Source organism: Magallana gigas, chromosome 6 (genome assembly GCF_963853765.1).
Source record: "Magallana gigas chromosome 6, xbMagGiga1.1, whole genome shotgun sequence".
NCBI lineage: Eukaryota > Metazoa > Mollusca > Bivalvia > Ostreida > Ostreidae > Magallana > Magallana gigas.
The window spans coordinates 48,548,009-48,561,827 of NC_088858.1; the positions used below are offsets into that span (position 1 = coordinate 48,548,009).

The window sequence follows — 13,819 nt, forward strand, 5'->3', positions numbered from 1 at the left end:
TTTCTTGGAAATGTCTTATAAGTTTTTATGTTGTGAAAAAGTTTGTATTTTCATTTGTGTCATATTCATCTTTATAGTTTTAATCTCCTTTTCTTTTTCATTTGCCAAATATTTTATAGGTATTTCATGTAATCTTCATTATACTGTAGATTATTTCATGCGAAGCATAATGACTCATACATGTTTGGTGTGAAAGAACAGTGCTGCAAAGTAGATCAAATATAAATTCGAGCACTCAGAACAAAAGGATCATGACATATCATAAATACTAAGCTGGCTTTTTTTTGTAGAATTTTAATGACCATCAACATCTCATCCTTGTTATAATTCTCAACATTAATGATGGAGTATTCAAACTTGTGTTACCCTTTTATTTTTTACAAGAAGAAAGTTAATAAACTATGCTGTATTGTAAGACTTTCTTGAGTTTCATGACTGTGGATTTGAATATAACTGCTTGAGAGTATTCTTTGTTAACAATGGTGAAACAGATGAAGGAAGTAGACATGGAGGTGAACAAATAAAACTTCAGATCTTACTGGTATATTTCATTAATGTACCAGTATGATGTAAGGTTGGTTCTTTACTTTAATATGAGGCATGGACGACTAAGTAGTCAGTAGCTGTAAATTAACTTGGTATCTAAAATTTGATGAGGACAAGTTGGAGAATTGTTCACATAACAGAAGTGCACAGCCTGGCGGAAATGCCTTTTTATTGCCTGATGAGCAATGCTCTTAAAGTTAAGGTGGTATGGGAATCCACCATATTTTGACTGCTTTCCATCAAAATAAACAATAAAATCAACTATTATTTCATAATTGATATTCTTTCTTTTCCATAATTGTTACCTTAACAGCCTAGTGCAATAGATTAGAGTATTTACTTGATTCACGAGTTCAATAATACACATGTAGTTATAATTTTTGCCTTTTAAAAATTCTAAACATGCGAAAGTATTTTGATATACTATATACATGTACTTTAATCCACTTTAATACGTATCATTAAGTGTCCCATACCACTTTAAATATTTCGGTTGGAATTTATTCACTCTACCCTGAATATATGTAGTGAGATAATTGTATTCCATTTATCTATCGATTCAGTTATTCGCGTTCAGTAGACTAGAATTTCATAATTCTATTATTTATGAAGAAAATGTTTTTGTAATAAACATCCGTAAAGGGTCCCCGAAAAAAACGTACTACAATATTTAGTCCTTTAACAGTGACTCGATTTTATTTACTATTAAAAGTAACTAGTCTGACAAAGAGTGGGACTTCTAAAAAATGTCACTTGACCCCTTCCCCCTCCCTGTGTTCTACGGGGCTGCAATAGGCATTCACGGTGTGAAAAAAAAAATCGTCCATGAAATTTGTTAGGACCGGACTCTCTATACCAAACTTTACGACATTTTTCCTGTTTGATGCTGAATTCATAATATTGAAGAATGTTTCGGTGATTTTAAAACGGGTCTTGCCCTAAGAAGTGTCTAAGGTGTATTAATGGCGGTACCTACTGTATGAATTAATTTAGAAACTCCGAAAATTGTAGAGCTCCTGGTTAGCATGGTTATAATGCACATTTTATCAAGGATTTTTTCACCCCGGTTTCTCCTTTTTTACGACAATCTCAACTTAATTTTGACCGAGTTAGAAGAGGTGCGAAAAAAAGGGGATGGGTGGTTGAAAATAAATAGCATTGGAGAAACAGTATTAATCAAAGTACTGAAGTACTGAAAGCCGGGCTCTTTTGGTGTGTCTTTATGCATATTGTGTGGTAAAGACTGAAAATTAATATCTCTCTCTCTCTCTCTCTCTCTCTCTCTCTCTCTCTCTCTCTCTCTCTCTCTCTCTCTCATAATTATGCTTTTAATGTCGGCAAAGCGTCAGAGAGCGACCAAATTTTGTAAGCAGCTACAAACAAAAAAATATCTGTCTACTAAAAAAAAAGTTCAACAGTTACTGCCTTGAATTTTGCAACAAGCGTTATATATTCAATCCCCATTTCTTCAACGCGCAGCAAAGTAGTTCATAAAAATTTATGCGCATTGTATGTATCAAAACTGCATAGTCTTGTTTTTAAAACAAGTTATTAACAAGAAAACTAAAAAAGATAGACAATTCTCTCGAAATTAGAATAAAAGAAACAAAATGCCAACACTTTTGACAAAACGTGGCTCTTTGTGTAACTATTTGGTATAGCGGAAGCTTTTACTTTGACGCTGTTAGGTTTTTTGTTTACTTGTGCTATTTATAGTAACATTGGCGATTTGCCTGCCTACAGCCAGGACTCTGCTTTCAGCAGAGCCCGGCTAAAAATTCCATTTTTAAAATCGAGTGAATAAGCTCTAAGAAAAATTATTTATAAAAAATTAAGTACAATTTCCATATGGATTCAAAACATTTTGCAAAAGTAAGAAGAAGGTAGGCGCTTATTAAGATGTAGATTCGGCAGGAATTTGGGCGCACAAGAAGAGTAAAAAAAGTCCATCGATAAATTTTGCGCATATTTTGAATCGTAGTTACATGGTTTCTTTGGGACGTATAATTGGTAGAATAATGTTCAAAATTCAAATATAAAAAAATAGGACTTACAGAGGCACTGTCTGGTGTCCAATCATATAATGTACTTATTTGCAGAATAAAATATTTGTCTAAAAAGTACTTTACTTAGGCTATACTATCGACTACATGAAGGTTGCCGTACTTCGTTGACTGAATATGAAATGACACACTGTAACGTTACAATTACTGATTTAAATCTCTTTGTTGTGATAAATGTGTTATTGTGATTTCTATTCATAAAAAAGTATGTTCAGAAAATTATTTTCGTAGTATACAAATACATATTAACACTTTTTTACAGTGTTAAATTATTATCTTTTTAATCAAAATCGGGGACAACGGATTCCGTCTCTCGTTCACGGGATAGGTTCAAGATTTATTTCTGGCGGGAACCTTGTCCGGAAGTGTGGAAACCCCACGTTCGGTCTAATAACACATTCAAGATGGCGGACACTGAGTCTCACCAGCAATGTTTATCGAGTGTGTAAACAGGGGAAAAGATCTTTTACAATATCTGAGGTATGCTATCTCGTTTGCCATTGACTGATTCTTTTGTTAAATCTAGAAATCTGTAAAATTCATATTCACTTTATGTGAATGATTGAACCATTGTCTTTTGTATCTTATGGCGTTCAAAAATTTTATAATTGCATGGCTTGTTGTTTATGTTCAGACGCACATTTGCCAAGTAAGATGATTATGTACCTAAAAAAATCCATTGTTCTTTAGAGATTCCTGATTAGAAGGAAAATGGCAGCTAGCGATAATAGACGGCGAGTTAAATTGTATCTGTTGGATGAGAAGAAAATCTGGGACGACCGAGGCACCGGGCATGTGTCGTCCGCGTACGTTGAGAAGTTGAAAGGAATGTCTTTGCTCGTCAGATCTGAAACAGATGGTTAGTATCCAATCGTATCTTCCAAAATTTTCTATATATTTTTTTGGATCACACAATTTTCGTTGTTTTCTATGAACAATAACCCATTCTTACCAGATCTCATCTTGTTTACTTCTTGTAAGATATATACACATGTTATCAATGGAAAATCCTGATTATGTATCGCTATTTGTTCTAAATGGGGTTTTAATTTAGTTAATTTTGAAGTGTATTAAACCAAACATTCCAATCAATTAGATTTGCTCTCAAAGAGATTGTGTTCATCTCAACTTCTTCTGAACTCTATACATTTATATTATATAGAGCAATCCACATTTTTGTACTTTATAAACCTTGGCGAAGAAGAATTCCCAAAAGTAAAGCACGATAAATTTCAAATTGATTTGTCTGTTAAAATGTAGAGTTTAAAGAAGCTCATTAATACATAAAGTGTAAGACTTTATGATTAAAATTTGCTACGGTAACATGTACAATAAGTGATGAGTTAAATTTTAGGAATGGGGACAAATGGCCCTAAGACAAGTCGCCCTCAGGACAACTTAAGGCGAGTTGTCTTTGATACGAGATATCATTTGATTGAGTTGTCCATTAAAATTCAGATGGTGAAATTTTTCATTATTGGATTTTGAAAACAAATGATACGCTAACCCAGGGACAAACACCATTTTACTCCTTCATGAATTAACTTGGAAAGCCATACTTAAATATAGCTTGCTCAGTTCGTCATGAATACGGTTTGTGATGAGACTTTTGTTTAGATAAAACACTTAAGACAAATATTGAATAAACATTAACAATAATCTCATTACATTAAGTCAGTTAAAATCTATACCATACTGGGATTTATGATATATGAATTTCCCATGTCTATTCAGTATTGTGTATTTTCTATCCTAAATTTAACAAAAGTTAAATTTTGCCACAAAATTCACATGTTTTAAAAAGTATTTACTCCATTTTAATGAGTTAGTATATGAAATGCTCTTTTATTAAGAGTTTCATCTAAAATACTGATATAACAAGAGTTAGGTTTAATTTTAAGAAAGAAAATTAAAAAAAAATAAAAATCAATATTTTGGTATCATGGGAGTTGAATTGGCAGTGTGCCAAAATTCTATTTTGCTGTTTGTTTACATTATTGAGAGTTATTTAAAAATGACTAAATTTTGATAATTCTTATTAACATCCCAAACATTGTGAAGGGCAGTTACTGCTGAAGATTGAGGTTTACCTACAATTGGAATAAAGAAGAATGTGACATTTAACAGACAAATGATTACATAACCTACCCTTGAGCTTGAAGTTCATTTTTTTAACACTGGTAGTGACTGGTATAAAGTTTTAAAAGTCTAATTAGCTCTGGGGGGTTTTCAAACCAAGGAAAAGTATATTCCACTTGCTGTAGAGTTCTGATCGATATTCAAGTATATTTATTTCCAATCATACGAACATTGAACTTAATTTGTTTGTTTACAGGTACCATTCTTCTGGAGTCCAGAATCCGACCTGATACAGCCTATCAGAAACAACAGGTTAGCAGTGTGGAATTAAACACAGTTCTATCCCCCCCCCCCCCCCCCCCCCCAGGTTTCCCTGTATTGAAAATTTAAATGCCTGTTTCACAACCCTTGTTGTGTGACACCTTGTAGATAAGAAAACACCAAGCTCTCCAGGTGGTAGTTCTGATAACAAGAAGGTTAAACCAAATTCTTTGTTATTGAAAAATACATTTCCTGCATAGTAAACTTTGCTGACAATTTGACCTTAACCTCATTCTTTGAACCTAATGCAGAGTACATAGGTATGCTTTGCTCTTTTTGGTGAACCAGCTTTACAACATTAGCACTACAACATGTTTGTTAATTGTGCTGCTGATATATTAGCAGCTTAATATTGTGATTTCACTTCTAAAAATAAATGTTAGTTGGTTATTAGATGGATATGTATTTAAATGTGTAGACCACTATGCATTGCCTCTTTGCTGTTAAGAACCATATTTTTCTATAAACATGAAAAAAGCTTAGTCATGTTATGTTGATTATAATATTTACTGGCTATTCATTATCATTGTTCCTGTCAGTTTTCCCTATATACATATTCACTACCAGTTTGTTTTGGCATAGTGCACAAAGAGTTGTATATAAAGCACAAGCATAGTATGCCAAAAAATGCAGATTTTCTTCTTTCAGAAAAAAATATATACAGGTGGTCACATGTATTTGAACCAAGGACCTTTAGGACTGAATTACAATGCAGTTATTTTACAAAACAGTTGTTACAGTACACACCAGTACATTAATTGTAGTTTCCTTACATGACACAAAAGATTGAATAAATGTATTCCAAAATAATTAATATTGTCAGAAATATCATAATTAGAGTAATTATAATAAAACATTTGTTACAAACTGTATAAACAGAGTAATGAAAATGCTTTTTAATATAGGCTTTTAATAAACCCTTGAGGAAATATTGTGTGCAAAAAAAGTGTCATTTTAGAAAGAACTGTTCCGTCTCATGGTGCTGGGGTCCACTAACTTTCTTTTGAATTATCTTTATTGTCAGTTGGTGAAGGTAAATTACCCGGTAATGTTCAATCAAATGTTTTAAACTGATGAATTATTTTTAAGGACTCAACAATAGTAAAATGTTTTACTCAGCAAGATGCATCAACACATTTACTTCAGCCAGCATAATTATAACAAAAATATTATACACATCTAGTGCATAAGTCTGGATATGACTTTTGGCTGACTTATGATTTTTTTTTTTACAGGAAACTTTGATTGTGTGGTCTGAGGCTGACCAGTATGACCTGGCTCTAAGCTTCCAAGAGAAGGACGGCTGTGATGAAATCTGGGAGAAAATATGCACAGTAAGTGTCTTAACGAATTCCTCTCATGAATTTTATTTGACCAGTGAATACATGATCCATTATGAAAGGAGAAAAAAAAAATCACTGATATCTATTGTTTTTAAACAGGTGCAGGGAAAAGACCCGTCTTTGGATGTGACCCAGGATTGTATCGAAGAATCGGAGGAGGATAGATACGAGGAATTCCCCGATGCTGCCCCACCAATAGAAATGCCTCCTTGTGAACTCAGCAAGCTAGATGAGATTGCTGAACTCTTCAGGAGTGTCTTGTCCACCCCCATTCGCAAAGAAAAACTGTTCTTGGCCCTTGAGGCAGAGGGCTACATCAAAAAACTGTTAGATCTGTTCCACATGTGTGAAGACCTGGAAAACATTGATGGTCTCCATAACTTATATGAGATCTTCAAAAGCATATTTTTACTCAACAAGACAGAATTGTTCGAAATCTTGTTCGCAGACGACACTATCTTTGATGTGGTTGGTGTGTTGGAATATGACCCTGCTCTGAAGACACCAGCCCATCATCGCGAGTACTTACAAAAGACTGTGCGCTTTAAGGAGGTTATACCCATCTCAAATCGCGATTTACTCAACAAAATTCATCAGACGTATCGAGTCCAGTACATTCAGGATGTAATCCTACCCACCCCTTCAGTGTTTGAGGAAAACATGCTCTCAACATTAACTTCGTTTGTGTTTTTTAACAAAGTGGAAATAGTAGGAATGATTCAGGTATTGTGTTATTGAAAAGTTATTTTCCATATAGGTATATGTTCTGTGGATTTATGAAAAAGGAACTTAAAATGCATTCAAGTGAGCGGTATATTTAGAATTGCAGAATTAAAGGAATAAAACAAAAATCAGGTCAGATGTTACTATACAGACCATCAAAAGTAAACAGGTTATTAAAAAAAGATGAGTTATAAAGTATGCACATTTAATCAGGTATACATCCAAATAGTGAATAGGTATTACAATGCATCTTGAAACAGTGGGGGTTTTTTATGAAGGAGGGTGTTAACAGGGGTATTGGTGTCACCATGTCCTTCTGTCTGTTGTGTTTTTGTCTGGACTAGATTCTAAGTAATTGTTCATTGTTTTTAATATTTGTTAATATTTTATTCATGTTATAAAAATGTACACAGTACTATTTTAATATGGATCTAACAATTGTTCTTCTTTGTTTTACTGATGTTGTTCAACTTTGTGGAAAAGTTATTTTTGTGGAGATATATTTTGTGAATACAATTTAAGTAATGATTCAATAAATAAAAGTTTGTTGCCTCATAATATGTAAATAAGATGATGTAGTTTCTAAGAATTATTCTCATAATTTATAATCTGACTGAAAACAAGATCCAAGTGTTGTGTGTAGTGACTGTGAAGTGGATTAAAAGGCTTTGCAGACAACATTTGACCGACCAGTTTGGAGTTATATTTGTTCAATTACCATTCCAGGAAGATGAAAAGTTTTTACCCAGTCTGTTTGCTCAACTGATGGACGATGAAACAGACGATGGCCACCGCAGGGACCTGGTCTTATTTCTGAAGGAATTCTGCACATTCTCACAGACACTGCAACCTCAAAATAGGGAATCATTCTTTAAGGTATTATTTGTGTTAGAGTTCCCTTTTGAGTATATGTACAGTGTATATTTGTACATAATTACATTATTTTCCATATGTCAGAGGAGCTTTTGTCATTTTACAGAAATACTTTACATCATACTTAGTTTGATTAACTTTGACAGAACTTTGGAAAAAGTATATATTATTGAAGTTAATGTGGTATTTTGAAACTTGGGTTAAGTCTATTGTTTTCAAATGTTAGAAATCTCAAATTTTCATAAGTCTGTAACATACATTTAAAAAACGCTGCTGCTTGTATTAATCTTATGAAAGTATGATATTAAACAGAAATCATTTCATTTTAGAAATTATCAAGTCTTGGGGCATTATCAGCCATTGAAGTCATACTGGTAAGTTTATTTTTTCAATAGTGCTTTAATTTATTTGTATTACCTTACACAATAATTGTATAAACAAGAACCCAGAATGGTAAATATTTCTACATATATATGTTTGTTTTGATTTTTAGGCTCTCGATGATCCCAAGATGAAACCAGCAGCCATTGATATCTTCTCCTACATAGTTGAATTTAGTCCGTCCATGGTTCGAGAATTCATTCTCAAAGAAGGCCAAAACAAAGATGATGTAAAAAAAAATTTCAGCTCTGAAGAATTGATAGCTTTGAACAACCTTTCAATAATAATTAATTAATTTCAACGTGAATATATAAAGAATCAGAATTGACATTTTACAATTTCTGAATTTTTTATGATAAAACATTGAGTTGTATGTTGAGCCAATGCTAGTATTTGTTTGTGTGACAAGAATTGTTTTGTGCATTACAACAATTACAATGTATATTACAAGTATTTTTTTCTACATTTACAGGATGACCTGTTGATCAACCTGGTAATAGAACAGATGATAAATGACACAGATCCAGGTACTTCATCATTGCAGTAGCTCTTCATATACTCCTCATTTAGTCTGTTAATTCAAAACTTGTTTGTAATGAATTTCCTGTTTAATCTGGTCCTATCAGAATGGCTCTGTAAATGTTCATAATGTCAGAAATTTTTAAGCTGTGGGCAACACTAACAGCAAATTACAAAAGAGTTTTCAATATCATAATGGATATCAATATTTTACAATAAATCATCATCTTATTATAGGACAACATGTTACATGGATGATTAACATGATTGATAAAAGCTTTGAGTTATTTATGTTGTAGTTTTGAAGGAACTCATATGTTGCTTACAGTAGAATGAATTGAAATTTTAATTTTCTTTTAATGATGAAGCATAATTTCTCTATTCAAGTTTGTGTTGGGGAAAAAAAATTAAATGGATTTATTGATTTTCCCCCTATTTTGCAGAGCTAGGTGGAGCTGTGCAGTTGATGGGAATAGTAAAATTATTGATCGACCCAGAAAACATGATGGCAACTGCAAATGTAAGAATGTGTTCTTAAACCTGAATAATGTTACATGTTCCACAATGTACAGTGTAAATAATTGTTCAACACCTGCTACATGTAAAATCAAAATTAAATGAATTAAAAGTAACTGACTAAGAAATGCTTTGTGGCCTACCCTATAGCAGATTTTCAGCAAAATAGAACAGATTCTCTTCAGTAAACCTAATTGTGTCCTCATTTTTAGAAAACAGAGAAATCAGAATTCCTAGGATTTTTCTACAAAAGGAGTATGCATGTTTTAACTGCACCGCTGTTTGCCAATACAGTGGATTCAAAGCCAAGCAAAGGTAACACTGTCTTATCTCATAGTTTATGCCCAAGATAAAAAAAAACCGGAAACGTTACTTACAGTTAAATCTTTCCTCATTTATAAATAATAGAAAAATGTAACAGCCTCATGGTATATTGAAATTAAAATGACAGTATTTTACACAAATAATTTGTTATAATTTGTTTTGCTATGTTTTGAGTAATGTCCTATATGTGTGCTCTTTTTTAGACGACTTTCAGACAGCTCAACTTCAGAGTCTGATCCTGGAATTATTAACATTTTGTGTGGAATATCATGCGTATCATATAAAGAACTACATCATCAGTAAAGACTTACTACGCAGGGTGCTGGTGCTCCTCAAGTCAGGACATGCATTCGTAGCATTAGGTCAGAAATGTTTGTACTCTGTAGCATTAGGTCTAAATAATAAATAACTTGATATGAAGTAGAGTTCAGTCAATTAAAAATATACATGATAAGGAATTCAGGTAGTTATTAGAATCCAAAATTTTTGTTGTTGTTGTGCCAAGGCTTCATATTGACCATCAAGCATCTGTCAAAAAATTTGCAAGAATTACCTGAAAGAGATACTACAGCTTGTTTTGCATAAATACCATGAAATGACAATTTTTCCATAACTTAAATGAATTTTCATGCAAAGTTAAAAGTATGAACTTTGCAGAAATTATGCATTGTAAAATCTAAAAATTCTCTATTTGTTAATTAAAGTAAAAAAAAAAAAAAACCTGCCTGCCTCATCAAAATTTTAAAATTTTGGCCCGAGAAACTAATGATTAATTTTTTTTGGCTTTAAAGAAAAAATGTAGCATTTTTTACTTATGAAAGAAAAAAAAAATTTACCACCCCCTTCTGCGTCTTGATTTTGAAAACATTGGTCCAGAACCAAGTGATTAATTTTTGTGGCTTTATAAAAAAAAAAAACTATTACTACATGCACAACTTTTATCAAACTGTGTTTAAAAAGGGAAACAAAGATGAGGAAAATTAGCTGTAATGTCTCTTTAATATAAATTTAGTTAGATACTAGTATATGGAATTTTTTTTTTTGTATGTTTATATTTTGTAAATGATTTTTAATATATTATGAATTGTCAATACCCATTTTCACTGCTTATTCTTCATAAAGACAAAGAAACCTTGTTAGATTTCAATATATTTAACCATAATTTGCATTTCTTCATAGGTGCCTTAAGGTTCATGAGGAAAATAATAGGATTAAAGGAGGAATTCTACAATCGCTACATTGTGAATGGGTGTCTTTTTCAACCTGTTGTCGAAGCTTTCAGACAAAATGGCAATAGATACAATCTACTTAACTCTGCAATGATAGAACTTTTTGAGTTTATCAAGACAGTAAGTTAAAATATAAACAATATTTATATATGAAATAAATATCATGTATCATATTCTTAATTGTATCAAAATAAAGAAAAATGCTCCCTTATTTAAAAATATAAGAAAAATACGTATACTGGTATTCATGTAGGACTTCAATGGTTTTATCTGAATGACAGTTGTTTGGCTTTTGTAGAACTTTTTATGAAACTATCGTTTGATTTTTCTTTTATTTTCTTCTAACAGGAAGATGTAAAATCATTATGTACCCATATCATTGAACATCACATCAAAGACCTGGAGTCTGTCACTTACGTCAACACATTCAACGCTCTCAAAGTCCGGTACGACCAACAACAGGACAGAATTAATGGGTAAAACTCTAATTTGCTTCTCTTTTATGTAAACGAATAAAGGCATAAACATTGCTATTTCTGCACGCTTAAATCATGTATAGGATGTAGAATTGGTTTCCTTCATGGGCATGTACTGTCCATGTAGCTCTTGTTAACATTTTAACAAAATTATCTTAATTTGCGTGGAAGAGTTTACAAATATTGACAAAAATCTTTAAATAGGATTTTAAAAAGTTCCATATCTAAATTTTGAATGAGACATTGTCATAAATCTTTTTATGGGTATACTGGAATAATAAATTATAGCATGTTTATAAAGTATTAAGACTTGTAAAGAATTATTAACATTGAAGTTTAATCACTGAAATGTTTTCAGGATGCCGACTTTTAACAAGAAGAATCAGCTTTGGATTGACTCGCGGACACTTGAGGAGGAGGAAGAGCGATGGTTTGACCAGGAAGATGAGGTGGATGATGGAGAAACATTAGTGCCAATGAACGACGTTCTCAAGTCCAAACTTGACTCCGACTTTGATCAGATCAATCGCTTCATGGAAAACAGAAAAGGTCAGATTGATTGACTAGCAAATGACAGTGTAATGAAGAATGTCTCCAAGTGTAAAGTTTTGATGTATGCAAACAATATAGTAATTTGTATTTAACAAAATATTTTGAATAAAACTTGCCCTTAACGATCTCTGATCCTCAGCCATGTTCGCAAACTCTAAACTACAGTCTAGACTGTCATATGTGACCATCCATGGGACCAATAAAAAAAAAGTCACATAAGTCATGGAGTCACATAACGCAGTCTAAGACTAACCTCACAATATTTTCAGCTATCTTTTAGCTATCAATAATACTTGATACCAAATAGTTAATTTGTATATCCTTTACCTGTAAATTATTTTTTGATAGATTGAATTTCTTCTTAAAAAGAAGACTTTTAAATTTTGTACAGAATCACTCATTATATAAATAAAGGGAGCATAATTATTAAACTCAGTATGATTTTGTTTTCAACAATTGGACTTTGGCAATATGTTATCATTGCTTTGTACAGATTTGCCAAAATTTGTTTCAAACGAAGATTTTGCACAACTATAAAAAGAAATTACTTTACAATCATATACCTACTCAAAGATAGAAAATAATTATCCTATTTAACTAAAGATAAAAGATTGAGTTGAGAAAGAGTGCAAATAACAATATAATTTAAGGTATCCTAGATAAATGATCTGTAATAATGAATGTTACATCCTCTTGCAGCCAAAGATCAATCAATATCACGGGAATCCCCACCGAGGTTACTCAACAAAGCATCCATCAATATCAATATCAAATCAGGATTAACCACCAACAGCCCGGTCAACAGTCCGGGGCACTCCCCAGGAAGTCCCGGGAGTCCGGGCAGTCCTCCGAGTCCAGGAAGCCCGCTGATGGGTGTTCCGTGTCCCACCCCCAACTCCTCACCCCAGACACCCTCCTCATCCCCCAGCCAGGACCCATCAGTGATATCAAACAAACGGGTAAGCAGCACTCTGTTGTACTTTACAATGCTATTTTATTAATTTTTATGTACTATGAAATATATAATGCCAAGCTTTTTTATGTAAGCATTTTATTATATGCTGTTTTTATTGTGGTTGTTAATTTTTTTTAAATGATGTCGTTCATTTATTTAAATTTTTTGTCACCAAGTTCTCAATAAGGAAATGGATAATCCTTAATTTTGTTGTTTGTTTTTTAGCTGGGATTAATTGGACTTGTGGACTATCCTGATGAAGATTCAGATGAAGAAGAAGAAGAGGAAATTCCTAATGCAAAACGACCTCGTTTATCCACGTAGCAGACAGTGGTATGGACACTTAACTGGCAGGGTTAGCTGCGTGAGCATGCTCCGCATACGTGATAAAATGCAGTGAGGTTCTAAAACATTCAGTTCTAGTGACAGAAATGCTGATGAAAGGACGCCTCACAGCTAAAACAGCTGATCTCATCATCGGGGTGTGAACGGGACAATGGATACAGTAAGCTGTGATTGGTGGGTGTGATTTAGTGGATGGAACATGGCTGGGCTCTACACTGTGGAAGGATGCTGGAGACCTGTATGGCATGTGTGTGTGGTGTGTGTTCTACCATGTGACTGCATAATGAACAAATGTCTTTATACAACACACAGAATGGTGGTCATCTCTCTAACTCTCTCTCTCTCTCCCATACCTTGGTTCTCTGTGATATTTAACTGACTGTTTCCTAGTCTCTTAGTCTGTTAAGCAATTTCAATCATCCAGAAGTCTAGTGCTATGTGTTCATGCAGAGGGAGATAACATTGCACAAATGTGAATTATCAGCATTGCTGATTTCTGATCATGACTGATTTTATCCTTAAATAACAATTCAAAAAGGAAATGTCAATTTGAATTGACCTATATTTTCATTTT

At 32.9% G+C, this 13,819-nt stretch overlaps 2 protein-coding genes across 8 annotated transcripts in view; both read left to right on the forward strand.

The window, feature by feature from the left end:
* LOC105321495 (probable splicing factor, arginine/serine-rich 6) overlaps positions 1 to 538 on the forward strand; it is a 4,619-nt gene extending 4,081 nt beyond the window's left edge. For all 7 annotated transcript variants that reach the window (XM_034467477.2, XM_011419801.4, XM_034467479.2 and 4 more), the window contains one exon: positions 1 to 538. This exon is cut by the window's left edge and continues 390 nt beyond it. The gene's annotated coding sequence lies outside the window, so the exon portion shown is untranslated.
* A 2,409-nt stretch (positions 539 to 2,947) lies between these two features.
* Positions 2,948 to 13,511, forward strand: LOC105321519 (serine/threonine-protein phosphatase 4 regulatory subunit 3A). Its single transcript, XM_020064479.3, has 17 exons — positions 2,948 to 3,089; positions 3,300 to 3,468; positions 4,945 to 5,000; positions 6,245 to 6,343; positions 6,452 to 7,075; positions 7,802 to 7,951; positions 8,278 to 8,322; positions 8,442 to 8,558; positions 8,802 to 8,856; positions 9,292 to 9,368; positions 9,577 to 9,679; positions 9,892 to 10,050; positions 10,868 to 11,037; positions 11,266 to 11,393; positions 11,752 to 11,942; positions 12,645 to 12,904; positions 13,126 to 13,511. The coding sequence occupies exons 2-17, from the start codon at positions 3,321 to 3,323 to the stop codon at positions 13,222 to 13,224; spliced, it is 2,481 nt and encodes an 826-aa protein (XP_019920038.2). The 5' UTR covers positions 2,948 to 3,089; positions 3,300 to 3,320; the 3' UTR covers positions 13,225 to 13,511.
* The last annotated feature ends 308 nt before the right edge of the window (positions 13,512 to 13,819 follow it).